Below are 15454 nucleotides of genomic sequence, written 5' to 3'. Positions count from 1 at the left end.
ACAGGGCACCAAATGAGGATGCAGCGCACCGGCCTGTCCCGCGGGCTGGCTGGGAGGGTGACTAGTACACCGGAGAAGCGGGTCGGCCGTGCCTGGGTTCAGGGCTTAGGGGAGAGGGCATTACGCCTTTGCATCTCAGTGAAGGAGGGTTTAAGAGAAGATGGGAAGAGAGGAGTAGGAGACGAGACTCCATAACTCCCCTCAAAAAGTCATGCTGCAAAGAGAAGCAGAGAGCCTTCCTCCCTTTCTCACACGCCAGGCTTCGGCTCATAGGCCCTGCACCCGAGATACTGGCCTCATTCTTTGTACCCAGGAGTGTGCTGGACACGCGTCGCAGACCCTGCCACCAGAAGCAGGCCTGGGCTGTGCCTTTCATGCCTCGGTTTCAGCTGCCTGCCACTGGGAGGCAAGCAGGTCAGCATCAGTCAGGATATCAAACCGATATCAAACCCCCATTGAGAATGGGGTGCTATTAGATAGGAGGGCACTATTCCCCAAAATGTCCCCTCCAGAGGCTGTCTTGGATGCCCAGAATTTCATCGGCAGTCATTTCTTGGTATGGTGGTGCACTGTCTTACTCCCCAGACCTTTTTGCAAACTTAAAATTTAGGAAGTTCCCGGTAGAGTGGTTTTACCCGACTGTGCCTGTGACCGATCACGATTGGGTCACTGAGAAGAGGAAGTCTGGCTGTGTGTGAGGTGGAAGTAGAAGCGGCTGTGAAAGGGCCACCACTAGGAGCAGAGGCTTGGCTCGGGGCCCTGGGTTTGCCTGTGCTCAGAAGCACACTGCGGTCCCAGGGAAAGAGGAGGTGGCCACAGCAGGGGCCGTCTCACTTCCTTCCCCGACCCCCTGAGGGTTTATTTGGGGGAGCGGAGGGGTGAAAGAGGACATATACCAGAGTGATATATATTTGAAATCAAATTTCCAATACTAAAGTGAAGGCCGAGGTGTGCAGTTGCCCTGGCGCTGACTTCCCAAACATCGGCCAAGAGAACCACCCCATCTACCAGCCCAGCGGGCGGCGGCAGAGTTTTAGCTCAGGCTCCCTCTGGGCTCACTGGTGAGGCCATTGCTTGAGAACAGCAGCGCCCAGGGCAGAGGGCCTGCCTGGGAACTGTGGTCAGCGATGCTGCAGCAGGGCGCGGCAGGCCCCTCCAGAAGCTGGCAGCAGCTTGTCTTCGGGAGATCAGTAACTGGCCAGAGTTGCCGAGCTAAGCATTGGAGCACATGTGTGCATTTGTCAGCATAGAGATGTAAGCCATAGAGGGGCTTTAAGCTGTTTGTGTAAAGACCTTGAAACTGTATGGCGACAGGGACCTTGAATCAACTTCAGAGGGTTCTACTGTGATCCCATGAACCATACGGTCCTGTAAGAATGCTGGCCAGGGGGGGGGGGGCAGGCTTGGGGGTGGCCTGAAAGAAGCCCTCCACCTTAGAGGGCTCGGCTCAGCTCCTCCACGCAGCAGGGTGCCTGGTGGCCGCACCTGGCCGGCACCGCGGGTGCTTGGCTCCCAGGGGCTGCTCGTCCTCTGGTGCTCTTTTCCAGGCAGCCCCCAGGCCCGGTGGTCCCCAGAGAGAAGGCCTCTTGGCCACTGCTGGCAGCCTGGTGCTCCTCACTGGGAGCCCGGGGCTGGGCCACCGGCATTCATCACAGCCCCTCTCTCCTAGATCGTCTCTAAAAGTGGTGAAGGCAGCAGCGCAGGTCTTGAATACATTGTGGCAGTACCGGGACCTCCGGAGCATTTATAAGAAGGTAACGTGCAAGAACAGCTCCGGCCCTTCTTGTCAATTAGCATTCCTGGCGGCGTGCATTCATGACCGTTTATTGCAATGAAATTCCATTGTTCGTCTTGAGAGGTTCCCTTTTTCTCTTTGAACCCACAGGATGGGTGGAATCAGAACCATTTTATTACACCTGTGTCCACCCTCGAGCGAGACCGATTCAAATCACATCCTTCCCTATCCACTACCAACCAACAGATGTCGCCCGTCGTGCAGTCAGGTCAGTGGGCACATGTCACTCTCGGCCGAGAACTTCGTGTGACACAGCATCGTCTGCCAGCCAGAGAAGACGAGCCTGTGGCGGGGTGGGGGGCGGGAGGGGTGTAAAGTTGCCCATCAAGCGGGGGCCTTCCTTTCAGGGATTATTAACAGTATTGTAGACAGCAAACCGACTTTCCTCCATCGATCTTAAAGCCGGCGCAAGGTCACACCGACCGAAGGGCATCAGCGTAACCATGAGAGCCTGCCTCACCAGGTGGGAGCGGGGCTGGGAATCTGTGCAGGATTGTGGAGGAGCCCCCGTTAAAGGAACTCCAGGTTATGCAGAGGCTGTCTACAGTGTGGCAGGCATGGCGTGTGCCTGAGTCACTTGAAGGGGGTTGGGGCCCCCACTGAGCAGCTTCTATTAACCCTGTGTGGCACAGGGCCCTTCCTCAGGCACAGTAGACACAGGTGGGGTGGGAAGGAGTAGGGTTGCCCCTGAGTTCAAGTCCAAGAAATTGTTAGAGGAGGCAAGTTTTCACCTTCAGGGGCACCACAGATGTGAAAGGCTCTTGGCCAGACAGGAAGGTGCTTCTCCCCAAAGTTGGCAGTTATTAACATCTGTCCCTGTCCGCACGCAACGGTGGCACTTGGGATTGAAGAGATTGCCCTCGCTGGACCCGTAGGGGCGCCACTTCAGTGCTTGCCATCCATGTTAGTTTCCATAGAGCTGTGAGAACAAGTGTCCATACATCAGAATGCCCTCCAAAGCGGCGTGTCGGCTTTCCTGGTGAACACTCCTAGAAACAGCGTTGATGGGGCTCAGTCTTTGGAGCCTGCATCATGGGGGAGTGCTCCGTGACCTCTGCTCGCTTCCTCACCAGTGCAACCTGGCTGCCTTGAGAGCCCGTGGGTACAGGCCTTAGGGCTGGGCCCGCGTGGATTCCCTTCAGTTGTGCATAGGGAATTGAGATCGCGCTCCGTTTTCGTTTTCGTTCTTGGTGGAAAGAAAGAAAGCCGTTTTGAAACCTAGACTTCATTTTTCTTCTTTTCTTGAAAGGATGGATTGCTATTAAGCCAAGAGCTATCCTGTGAGTTTAATTCTTAATTAAACGAAGAGGGGAAAGTTGTAAAGACCTTATTTTTACTCGGCCTTAAGTCACCATTCCTACCTCTTGGTATTGTCTGTTGTATTCATCTGTACTATGGCTAGCAGTCTTATTCTTCATGTGGACAAGTGTGGCCCAAAAGACCAGTGTTTGGGCCAAGTAATTGGATGTCACCCCTTGATCTCGGGGTGTGTGTGTGTGTGTATATATATATATATATATGGTGCATATTAATATTTTAGCTTTTAAATTGGGAGTTGTTTTCTTAAAAGAGATCTGTTCCCTCCCCCACCCCCACCCCCCCACACACAACATTCTTGCTGAGGTCCCAGGAGTAGCCTCAGGCTGTCTCCTTAACTGAAAATATGCGAATCCTAAAGGGGATCAGAGCTGGAGATGCCAGAGGAAGCAGAGCCTTGGCCGCTTAACAGAAGGCACCTGTACAGGCAAAAGCATGTTTTCAGGCAGCTAAGCCCTGATTTCAGGACCTGATGCACCCGGGGCAGTGCTGACCAGCCCCTGCCCATGTTCCTAGATACTTATTTGGATTTGGGCCAAAGACAGGATATTGTTTTATGCTTGATATCTCCAGTTATTCCAGACTCATCCTTCCCTTTGGCACTAGTGTAGAACCTGCTAATGGGCACCCCGGATCCTTTGGTGTGATGGGGGCGGCGGGGGTGGGGGGAAGGTGTGGTAGGGAGTGGAGCAGACAGCTTTGTCTTCTGTTCTACTGCCTTCTAGAATGTAAACAAGGTGAGTAGCACCTCCATACTGCCCAGGCACGCTCCCCGCATTAAACATGAAGCAAACCCAATGGTGAGTGAAGCGCCTTTAAAATATCCCTGAGTTAGGCTTTCCCTGGAAGCACCCATGTGCGCAGCACCTCTGGGGCCACGGTGTGGAGAGCACCCCCTGCAGGTGTCTCAAGGGGCAGAGGGGCCATTCTCATTTATAGTTGACCTCAGAACAGGCCAGATGACTTTAGGCACCCTGGTGCTGTAGCGGCTACAGATGGGGCTGCTGACTACAAGGTCAGCAATTCAAAACCACCGCTGCTCCACAGGAGAGAGACTTGCTTCCTACTTCAGTCAAGAGTTACAGTCTCTGAAACCCACGGGCCATGCCGTCCTGTCCTACAGGGTCACTACGCGGCTGCATTGACTCCATGACAGTGAGCTTTAAGATTGTTTTTCAGTGAGGAAAAAAAATTAGTTTCAATGTTTCTATTCTCCCTCTCTTGGGGGGACATGTCCAAAAGGATCTTCATAGATAGATGTGAGGCTGGGGCCTCTCAGCTCTGCGGGCTTCTTGAAGAGCCAGGCTTACTGGCTTACGTAATTTCCCTGACAGCTGATCACCATAAAAAAGAATTAGAAATTTTATGACCAGGCAGTCTTATCCAGACACATTTAGGGATGCAGATATTCTTGAAATAATTAGAAGTCTAAACAGACCATAAAATATCTATTTGGAAGAGCTATACATAGCGAATAATGGATTCTTTAATAAGCAGCGGAACTGAGATCATAAAATAGCCAGTCGAACCCTGTGTGGCAAGAAAGTGGTGTCCAAGGCCACCTTGGTCACGGCGACCCACGCCCAGGTGGCCTGGCCACCTGTGTGGTTCGCGGGGTGCCCTTCTCTAAGTGGGCAGCTTGCTCTTGGGCGCAGGCGCTGACTTTGGTGGCTGCGGGCCCATTCACAGGGGCTTGGTCTGGCTGCTCTTCACCTCTGCGGTCTACCTTTCCCAGGCCCGCTGCTGTGACATTTCTAATCGGTGTTCTTTGTTTTTCTGAGGGCATTTTCCACAGGCATTGATCTGATTTCTCTCTCTTCTCATTTCTCCCTCCTCCTCTGGCCTCTCCTCAGTCGGCAGCACCTCTTCCTCACCAGCACTGTTAGGAATCAGAGACCCTCGCTCTGAGTGCGATAGGACCCAGCCACCTATGCAGTATTACAATAGTCAAGGGGATGCCGCCCATAAAGGCCTGTACCCTGGTAAGACCCCACACACCGTGCTTCCTGGTGCCGGTCCAGTTGCCTGGGAAGGAGCCCCTGCCTGGGGGAGACGTCCGTGTCTCTCCCCACAACCAACCCGGTGCTCGTCCCCCGTGCCCTAGCTCCTGGCCTGCTGTCATTTCCACTTGCTTTCAGTAAGACAAGCTGGTGTCGTGGTATGGGGGGGTCACCGATGGAAAAGGGGACTGTGTCCAAATGTGAACTACCCTTGGGTGTAGCAATAGTGCCCTGTTGGCCAACCCAGGGAAAGGTTGGAGGTTCGAGTCCACCCAGAGGTCCCACCGAAGACAGGCCTGGCCATCCTGTCCCAAAGGGGCAGCCAGTGAAAGGCCCGGATTGCCCAGCTCTGCTCTGGAACATGCAGGCACCCTGACTGGGGCTCCGCTTCACAGCACCGGGCTGTCCAAGAGAGAACGGAGCCCAGGCTGCCGCTCCCCCTGCCCAGACGGAGCAGCAGCTCCGCACAGATGAACGTGGATCCCGAGTGCGGCGGCTGCAGCACCTCGACTGACCTATTCCCCCATGGAAGCCCGAGCGCCCAGATCGGCTGCATTTGCTTTCCTGGAAGAGTTTGCATGAAGAGCAACATAGCTGCTCCTCACAAGGAGTATCATTTCCATAACAAAGACAGGCTTGCATGCTGCTCCCACGTCTGTGTTCTAGAAGGCTGCACCTGTGACGGAAGAAGGCCGGGCAGCCCCAAGTCAAGCCCGGCTCTCGTGCTATTTTCCCCAACAGCGAGCTCTCGCTTAGAGTCACATTTGGGTATTTCTCTCAGGATTTCCAGCGTCTTCACAGGGCTTATTGCACACTTAGTAGATGACGACACAGCGTGCACATCGGTTTTATCGATGCTGCGAAACCAAGAGACCTGCGGCTTGCTTCCTAACCGTGCCGGTTGTATTCCGGCGGAGGTCTGGGACTGTCCGGCAGCGTATTCAAAGGATGCCGGCCCCAAGGGTGCCCCAGGCTCCCGTCGTCCCCACTCTCCGATCTCCCACCCATTATAGCTGCTGCAGAGACCTCAGCAAGCCAGTAGGCACCACCTCCCGCCCCGCCCCCGCCCCCGCGAACCTGTTTATTAGAATTAAATAAATAAAAGGTGGCGGTGAGTTAACTTCTGCGGAGGGAGCATTTTCAGACGTGCGGCTGTCTTTGATTGCACGGGCCTGTTTACGCACCGCTGTTACTATGGCAATTAATAACCCGGAAAGCGCAGAGGCTGCGTTTCAGACGCGGAGCGCATGGCGCCTGTGCTGCGTCGCTGCCTGACTCCACAGCGGCCTGCTGTGCTTTGAAGAGGCCTGGGCTTCCCGCTGCATGCCCTGCTGTAGCCCCTTGGCTGACATCAGGAAACTAGTCTGCCTCGAGGAGGAGCCTCTGTCCTCATTTAAAAACAAAATACAGCGCCCTTCAGGAGCCTTCACAATCAAAGAACCTAACCAGGGGGGTCATTGCGCGCCTGCAGGGGGCCCTGGGCCACGTCGGTCATATCACCAACCTGGTTCAACATGGCAGACACAGACTGTGCCTCCAGGCGGCCCGACCGCCCGACCATGCCTGTGCTGCCCCTCCGAGACCTGGGCTCTGGAGAGCCGTGCGTTCCTTCACTGGCCCGTGCCCTGCCCTGCGCTGTGGCCTAGCCCCTCAGCCCGAGGGGCAGCAGCGGTCCTCAGACGGCGGTTTGTAATGGGAAGGATGGCCAGCAGTCGCCCCCCACAATGAAGCCGCGGTTCCGAAAGCACCTTTCGTGTGTGTAAAGTACTCCTACAGCCAACTCTGCCGTTTCACTAGCTCTGATTGCTCTGAGAGTGTAATGGGTTACCCCTTGTACTGCTAACCTAAGGTCAGCAGTTCAAGCCCACCAGCCGCTCCATGAGAGACTGATGAGGCCTTCATCTCCTGAAGAGATTGATGCCCTATGGGGTCGATAGGAGTCAGAATCGACTCGATGGCAGTGTTTGGTTTTCGGTTAATTGCCCTGAAGTGAGCAGTAGCCAGGCTAGACCCAGGGATGCCAGGCCATGGACTCGCGGTCTGCAGTGCCAGCAGGGACTCGGCCATCCCAGTGCAGGGACCGGGAAGCCTAATTGGACAGAGTTATGATCACGCATTTTAATATCATAAAATATTTTCTTGCAGGCTCCAGCAAACCTTCACCAATTTACATCAGTTCCTATTCCTCACCAGCAAGAGAACAAAATAGACGGCTACAGGTGAATTTGTGCTGTCATTGGGCAGAAGGGCCATTGGCAGGGATGGGCACTGTGAGGGTCCAGGCCCACTCCAGGGCACAGCTTTCCCGGGGCTCTTTGCTCCTGGGACACTCGTCTGTGGGTTCAGCAAGTCACTTCGACTGCAGCCCGAGCGCTGGGAGTGTCCGAATCGGTACTCCAGAGGCCACCGTGCCACTCCAGCGAGCCCCCTGAGAAGTCCTTCATTCATGCACCTTGCCCAGCAGTTCCCTCTCCAGCTCTCTTTTCCGTTAAAGCTGACAATTCCTCCCTGCCTCAGTGGGAAAGGTGGGTAAACACCTTTCTTTTTCTCATCTCACTGGTCTCTCCTTTGGATGCTGCGATTGTCACCTCTGTGACTCCCGCCCGATTATAAAGCAGTGAGTCCACAGCCAGCTCTCCGTCCCTCCCAGAGCTCAAGGGGGACTCCGCTCCCACTGGGCTGGGCCCCACTTTTTCTCTGAATGGGGGCTAGTGGTTGTATCAGCACACTCCCGTCTCTGCCTTCATGGGAGGACACCATCCAGGTCAGTCACCTTGATATAACCTGAGCAAAAAGGATTCCACCAAAGAAGGCAGATCCTGTGATGGTCACACATTGGGGCTGCTGACCACAAGGTCAGCAGTTCCAAACCACCAGCCGCTCCACAGGGGAAAGATAAGGCTTTCTACTCCCGTAAGGAGTTACTGTCTCAGAAACCCACGGGGGCAGCACTACCCAGCCCTCGTAAGATCTCCGTGAGTCGGAATCGCCTCAATGGCACTGAGTTTGGGTTTTGTTTACCCTGCCCTTCAGCTGGATCTCCTAAGACTTCCCTCTGTTGTCTCTCTTCTCTGTGGCCGGAAGGGGGAAAAGTTGCCATTACTCGACTCTAGGTTTGCTGGGTTTTTTCTAGTCAGGAAAAATAACCTCCGAACCACACATCTAATATAAAAGGAATTTTGCTCCTTTACCTTATAAATTTTCCTTAGAATGTGTTTAGCTGTGGACCACACTGCAGACAACCTTGTGACACTGTACAAAGTGGGAAGATGGGTGTGGTGGAAAGAAAAGGGAAATGTGAGAACCGTGACAGTTTCCCACCAAAGACGTTTGGACAAATGAGGAGGCGCTCCGAGGTCGGGCTGCACGCAAAGGGGAGGGGAGGCCAGGGCCCTTCTGGGGGTGTCCGCTCGCCTTTCCTCCCACAGCTCAGCTCCGTGTGGGAGCTCGGCTCCAGAGCCGTTCCTGCAGGAAGTCTCACCTAGTCCCAGAGGTCAAGTCCAGGATTGTATGTCCTCATGTGCTGCTTCTCACTTGACTGCCAGCCTGGGATTGCTTATTCCTTCATATTCACAACTTAGAACAGAGCTTCCAACGTGCCCCTTTTGTTCACCGAGCCACATGTGTCTCTGAACTCCTGCCCTGTGGCACAGGGCAAAGCTCAGGCACTTGGTTCTGTTGTTATGGGCCCTCTGCATGGCACAGAGAGGGCCCCTGCTACTAAGCCTAGGAGCAGCTAGGCCCACCTGCTTCTGGAGCTCGCCTGGGGCCCGGTTTGCCCCTGGACAGCCCTCTTGTACAGGTGCGGCTTCACTAGCAAGCACGTGTTCACCAGAAACAGCCTTTACCTCGAAAGTCCTTACGTAGCAAATCCTGCTTTAAAAATACGAAGCAGGAAGCGCCCATTGATTTTCTTTGCCCTGTGTTTCCTTTGGTCCACAGCACCCGCAGTTGTGTTACACGCAGGACGTCTCCAGCAGAAAGAACTTTGACGCGCACCGATTGTACTTACAGTCTCCTCGTAGCTATGAAGATCCTTATTTTGACGACCGTTTCCACTTTCCTGCGTCTACTGATTACGCCACACAATATGGACTGAAATCGACCACCAATTACGTAGACTTTTACTCCCCTAAACAACCTTCTTACAGAGCCGAACAGTACCCAGGGTCCCCAGACTCGTGGGTGTAGCCTCGACGTGCCGGGCGAGGGACACTTTGGAACGTTGTTTGGATTGAGATGGAAAACCTGTCTTGCTGATTCGATGGTGACCGGTGAATGTGAAATGAAAGGAAGGCGTGAAGAGCAAATTTTTCTTTATTTTCTTTTTTGAGGAATTTTCAGGGAAGTGAGGGAATCTTTGGGAGAGAGGACTTTCTACACTCTATTTAGACGTTAGGTGTAATTACTTGTAGATTCTGTAGTCTGGTGAAGGTGTGGGCGACGTACGTGATGAGAGGCTTGAGAAATGGGTGAACTGAGATGGGGAATGTGTAGGTCAAATCAAATTAAAGATGATTTTTTTAATGTGAATAAAGTTATGTTCTGATAGTTTGTACAGAAAAAAAATTAAATGGATGCCCTACATGTTTTATTGCTATTACTAAATGTCAAGATTGTATGCTATTATGTCTTGTAAATTTCTTCTGTGGGTGTAAATATGGAAATGCCGCATTTGTAATGCAGTGTGTCATTTGAAGAGAGCTTTGACGAAAGTGACAGCTTACACACACGGAAAACCCAAGGAAGTGTTTGCAATCAACAACCAACGGCAGCACCTTTGTTTTCGAAATGAACAGTGTACTTTTGAAGCACAACGTCCAGTCTGGTTTCCGCTATGCCACGCCCATTCCCTGCCTCTTCCATGGGACACTTCACTGCCATTTTCTATGCACATAGAAGAGAAATAAATGTGGAAATTTCATCCTTGGAGATTTGTTCCCTGTCCTCTTTTTTGCCCTCCTTAGTTCTCTGTATGTAATGTGGGAAAGCCGAGTCAATAAATGTCGCTGTGCCTGCATGTCGTGCACAGCTTGAGCAGAGTCCACTAACTCTCCTAGGCGTGCCCAGTTGTGTCCGGTGAAGGCAGCGGGTGAGGCGCCTGGCCGGCCCCCAGGCCAGAGCTGGGGCCTTCGCTCCTCTTTTTCTGCGGAAGCATTTTTGTTCCTGAGGAAGGGTCTGTTTGCATCTCAGGTATTACGTGTGCGCGCGCGCGCTCATGAGCTGGAGCCTGGGTTGAGGCAGAAGGCCCTGCCTACAGGTGAAACTGCAGCCGGCTGCTTTCACAGAGACACAGGCTTGGAGCCCATCGCCTCTGGGACTTAGAATCCACTTGGCTGCGGTGGGTGGTGCGTTTTTACCTAACAGAAATTACATGCAGCAGCCCCACCTCTAACTAAGCTGGCAAAGGCTCCTTGGCACATCAGTTTTAATAAGAAAATCTCTACATAAAAATGAATGGTTGCCACCGATGTAGTAAACCTAAACGCTGTGCCTCCTGTGCTGAGTCAGTTCATGAGATTCAGTGACCGCTGGGGTAGGTAGTGGGGGAGGGGCCCAGGGATTCGGCAGTTGGGGTCTCAGTAATACTGAACAGCGTGGTACATGAACGGCATCCTGCATCTTCCAGAGAAAGCCCGGGAACGGCCCCTGGGGCAGGTTTCACCCGTGAATGTTGACTTTGGCACCATCTGTTTATAATCACAATGTGAATCCTAGATTAAACTCCTGCCCTGGTGATTGCGAGTATTTGGGACGAGGCCCAAAGGAAGGTGCCCTTCTTCACTGTGTGGGTTGTATCCCCTAGATTAGGATCCAGCATGAAATGGAAATACAAGTCCGAGCAGGAAAGAGAAGCCTTATGAGGTGGCTTTTCTGAAATGATGCCTTAGTCAACTCCTGGAGTCAATACCTGAGCCTTTGTTGGCTAGCTGACGTTGCTGGATTTCCCCCCAGCAATGGGCCTTGGGACCTTTTAAATCTCGGGTATCTTTTGGCATTCGAGTCGCTGGCTTCCCTGAACCTGACGTTTCCGGGACTGGGCCGAGGCAGAAGGCCCTCTGGCAGGGGGGCCTATCAGGCTGGCAGCAAATGACTTGTTTTCCGTGACCCTAGGGGGTTAGGGTAGCTCAGGGGCCCAGGTCCTCCCCTGTAACAGCAATCAACAGACCCAGATCGTGTTTGCAAGGAAATCCACATGGAACCTCCAGTCAGACATACTAATAATAGGGCTATAAAGGGATAGGGATGAAGACAAGGTCAGAGATCAATGTCTTTCCAAGCCCATTTCTTGAGACTGAGCCACGTTTGTGATGTCACTAAGTCAGAGATGCAAAGCTGTGTGTGTGTACTTGTTTATTGTGTTTTTGGGGTTTTTTTTTTTAACCTATTTGGAAACCCTCGTGGTATAGCAGTCATGTACTGGGCTGTTACCTTACAAAGTCAGCAGTTCGAAACCACCAGGTGCTCCTCGGGAGAAAGATGGGACTTTGTACTTCTGTGAAAAGTCACAGTGTCAGAAACCCACGGGGCCATTTCTGCCCCCATCTACTCAGCGGGTCACCGTGAGTCAGAATCACTCGATGGTGGGGAGTTTTGTTTTCGTAATCATTGAAGCTCACGGGCTTTTCATTGATTAAAACATGAAGACCTCGTAGTCCATAACTCTTCCAGTTAAGCCTTGGCTTCAGTGTTGGTTGTCAATGTCTTGCTGGTGACTGTACTGAAACATCGAGTGCACGAGGAGCGTCGTTGTGTGCTCAGAATAGGACATGCCTTATCACTGCCCCTCACACGCAACAGCGTGTGAAGTCTGTAAAACTGCCCCAGCTGACAGCCTGAAGCCAAGTGGGGAGAGTACCATGAGTGCCTGAGGAGGGTTAGCCCCGGTCATCTACCCATAATGCCACAGTGTTTTGTTGTTGATATTGTATAAAGCACTGTATTGGGGTTCTTAATGCTCTTATAACAATCCATACATCAATTGTAACAAGCACATTTGTGCCTATGTTGCCATCATTTTCAAACCATTGTCTTTCTACTGGAACTTTTGGCATCAGCTCCTCCTTTTTCCCCTCCCTCCCCCACTCTCCTGCCCTCATGAACCCTTGATCAATTATAGATTATTATTTCATATCTTATACCTTCCTGTGTCCCCCTTCATCCACATTTCTGTTGTTTGTCCCCAAGAGGGTGGGCGTGTTAATATGTCCATCATTGATATCAGTTCCCCTTTCTCCCCCTTCTCCCTCCACCTTCCCCTACCCTCATGGTATCGCTACACCCATTACTTTTCTTGAGGGGTTTCTCTCGCCTGGATTCTGTGTGTGGAGAACTCTTACCTGTACATGCTCCAGTCTAACCAGATTTGTAAGACACAACTGGGGTCATGATAGTTGGGGGTAGGAAGCATTAAAGAACTAGAGGAATATTTGTGTGCACCCTAATGCCGGGGGGTTTTAAGACTCCGGCAACTAAGTTTCAACTCAACCCTTATGTATCGAGAACATTGCAACATTGACCTCGGTTTGCCAGAGGGAGTTAGCAGTACTCTAAATGACAGCGAAACCAAAAACCTGTTGCCATCAAGTCAGCGCTGACTCTTAGTGTCGAACAGGCTCCAAAGCCAAAGCAAACCCACTGCCATTGAGTCAATCCTGACTCAGTGACCCCACAGGACAGAGGAGATCTGCCCCACGGGTGGCTGAGCCTGGACCTCTTTACGGGAGTGAAGAGTGACATGGTTTCAAACAGTGGACCTTTGGAACCGCCTGACACGAGACCACTAAGCCACCAGGGCTCCGTAGGACAAGGTGGAAGGGTAGATGTCCCATACGGTTTCCAAGGCAACAATCTTTGCAGAAGCCCACTGCCTCGTCTCCTCTCTCAGAGAGTAGTTGGTGCCACCAGGACTCCTTTCTCTAAATGAAACTATTTTTACTTACCAAAAATAAAAGGTAGCCCCCAAAAAGTGAGTGTTCAACTATTAAACAAATTACTCATGCGTGACCAAAATCCATGTTGTCTACCAACACTGGTGTTCCGTGAACATTTGGGGACAGTTGGATCCTGCTCATTCCAATGTGCATTGAGATAAAATAAGGATGCCCCCTAAAAGCAGCTCGTGAACCTTAACTATTAATACTAGAGGGCATCAAAAAGTTCATGGGCAACAGGATTAAACGATAACAAAAGTTTCCCACAAACGTTTTGGACATCCCTTGTATAAGTCTAGTGTCTAGATAACACAATACGTTTTGGAATCTGTAATACATGTACAGGAAAAAATTATCAAGATCCGTTAGATGGCAGTTTTATTTCCATGATCCAACCAAAGCACACGAGGAAAGATGAAGTCCTAGACTAGGGGGTTAATTGGATTAATTTGGCTGAGGGGAAGACTAATCCATGAGAGAGGAGACATCGATGGGGGGTGGGGGGACAGCTAGTTATTGGGAGGCTTGTGAAGTAGTTTAAGCTGTTCCATTCAAAATGGATTATCTGAAATGTAAGTCCCCTACCAGTCCACAATAAATTCATTTTAAATTAAAGTTATTAGGTAGAAGAGTTACTCAACTTGAAGACCCTAGTCAATGTTGCTGATTGATACCTGTAGAAATTGATTATACCTGTAGAAATTGTTGAGTTGCTATGGTTTCTGTTGTGTCTGTTCTTACCACAATTGATAATGATGATCACTTTTTAAGTTACCAGGAGAAAATATTTGAACTTTTGACCATAGCTGTTCATTTATTAGATTTTTAAAAATATACTTTTAATTGCATCATTCATGATGGTCAAAAACTAGATATTACCCAAATATTCAATAGATGAATGGAGAAATAAATTGTGACAAATTGCTGAAGTGGGGAGGGGGAAATGATAAAAATAGGCAACAGGTGCTGTTGAACTGCTTCCATCTCATAATCACCCCACGTGTACCACTCACTCACTATGCTCCATAGAATCGTTCGTAACTAAATCGGATCAGCAGGCCTTTCTTCCAGGTGCCCTAGGTGGACTTGAACCTTCAACCTTTTGGACAGCAGCCATGTGCATTAACCCTGTGCACCCCCAGGAACTCCCAATGTCAGAGTGGTCACAAGTAAGGAAAGGAGTGAGCCCTTAATACAGTGATGGAGGAGCTCAAAAACAACCCAGGAGGCACTTTGTACAAAAGAAGCAAGACACTAAAGGTACACTCTGGATGGGTCTATTTCAAGAAGTCCTAACTGGCTACCTGAGGGAGTTGGTAAATTTTACGTATGATAAAAGGTCGTATGTGTACATTTTGATCATTGGAAAGATTCTAAGTGGCTGTTCTTGCGATGTTCACGTGTATCAAAGCACATCGAACATACACATGGGACCTTTGATTACATGTAAAATTCACCTCGGCTAAAAACTAAATCTATAATTGCCTCGTATGTCAGTAAAGAAACACAAGTAACAAGATTGTTTAAAACTTAGAAACAAACATTATTAATCCGAGTGGATAAAAATCCAATGTATTGCAAACCTTACGAAGCACCGCTCCCTGTCATCTCTTGCACAAAAGACTTCACCTGCGGATTCTTTTCATATGCCTGAGGCCGTTGAACTGGCAGCTGGCCCACGTTAAACCCAAGTAAATGCTGTCATGGCTTTTGAGAAGCACGTAAGGACGCAGCCTTTTGGATGACGTGCTCCTGTGCGGCTCGACATGGGCGCTGCCAGGAAGGTGAGCCCAGGAGGGAGAACCAGCATGTGTTCACCCTGTTGCCAAGGGAGGGAGTGTGCTGTCCCTTTTACCTAATGATCCGAGAGGTTTGTAAATAGACACTTCAGCCACCTCACAGCGACCCCAAACCGCAGGCCAGGATCATGGGAGAGGAGTCCTTTCAGAGAGGTGATAGCGGAAAAACAAACCAGGGCAGGCCTGCGATGGGGCCTTTGCCGCTGCCCCGTGCAGAGCTTGGTGGCAAGTCAAGGCTATCCCTCCTGGGGAGAAGGCAAACAATCTCCTGCTCACTTAGTTAACAACTGGGAAACAGGTGAAGCCAAACCCACACCCGCGGCTCCCAGGGCCCTAAAGGACAGAGTAGGCTGCTCCAGAGGCGGTCTGAAATGGCATCTTTACCAAAGCCCACTGCTTCGTGTTTCTCTCAGAACGGCCCTGTGGGTGGGAGCCAGTGCTCAATCCACAGTACCACCAGGGCTCCTGGGAGGGAGGCTCTCACTGCCATCAGTCCAACTCTGACTCTCAGCAGAAAGCTTCATCTTTCTCCCAAGGAGCCTCTTTTCTGGTGGTTTGGAACAGCTGACACAATGGCCGCATAACCCAGCATGCCACAGGGGTCCGGGG

General features: G+C 51.3%; 1 protein-coding gene across 8 annotated transcripts in view; it reads left to right on the top strand.

The window, feature by feature from the left end:
- PKP4 (plakophilin 4) overlaps positions 1 to 10044 on the top strand; it is a 272376-nt gene extending 262332 nt beyond the window's left edge. For all 8 annotated transcript variants that reach the window (XM_075529701.1, XM_075529706.1, XM_075529705.1 and 5 more), the window contains 5 exons: positions 1670 to 1754; positions 1886 to 2003; positions 4966 to 5094; positions 7258 to 7331; positions 9055 to 10044. In XM_075529701.1, coding sequence (XP_075385816.1) covers positions 1670 to 1754; positions 1886 to 2003; positions 4966 to 5094; positions 7258 to 7331; positions 9055 to 9303 — 655 coding nt within the window. In that variant the 3' untranslated portion in view covers positions 9304 to 10044. The remainder of the gene's footprint in view (positions 1 to 1669; positions 1755 to 1885; positions 2004 to 4965; positions 5095 to 7257; positions 7332 to 9054) is intronic.
- Positions 10045 to 15454: the final 5410 nt, after the last annotated feature.

This window comes from Tenrec ecaudatus, chromosome 13, assembly GCF_050624435.1.
Source record: "Tenrec ecaudatus isolate mTenEca1 chromosome 13, mTenEca1.hap1, whole genome shotgun sequence".
NCBI classification, from domain to species: domain Eukaryota; kingdom Metazoa; phylum Chordata; class Mammalia; order Afrosoricida; family Tenrecidae; genus Tenrec; species Tenrec ecaudatus.
Note: the sequence above shows the minus strand (reverse complement) of the source record. Positions and strands in the feature narration are given on the sequence as shown.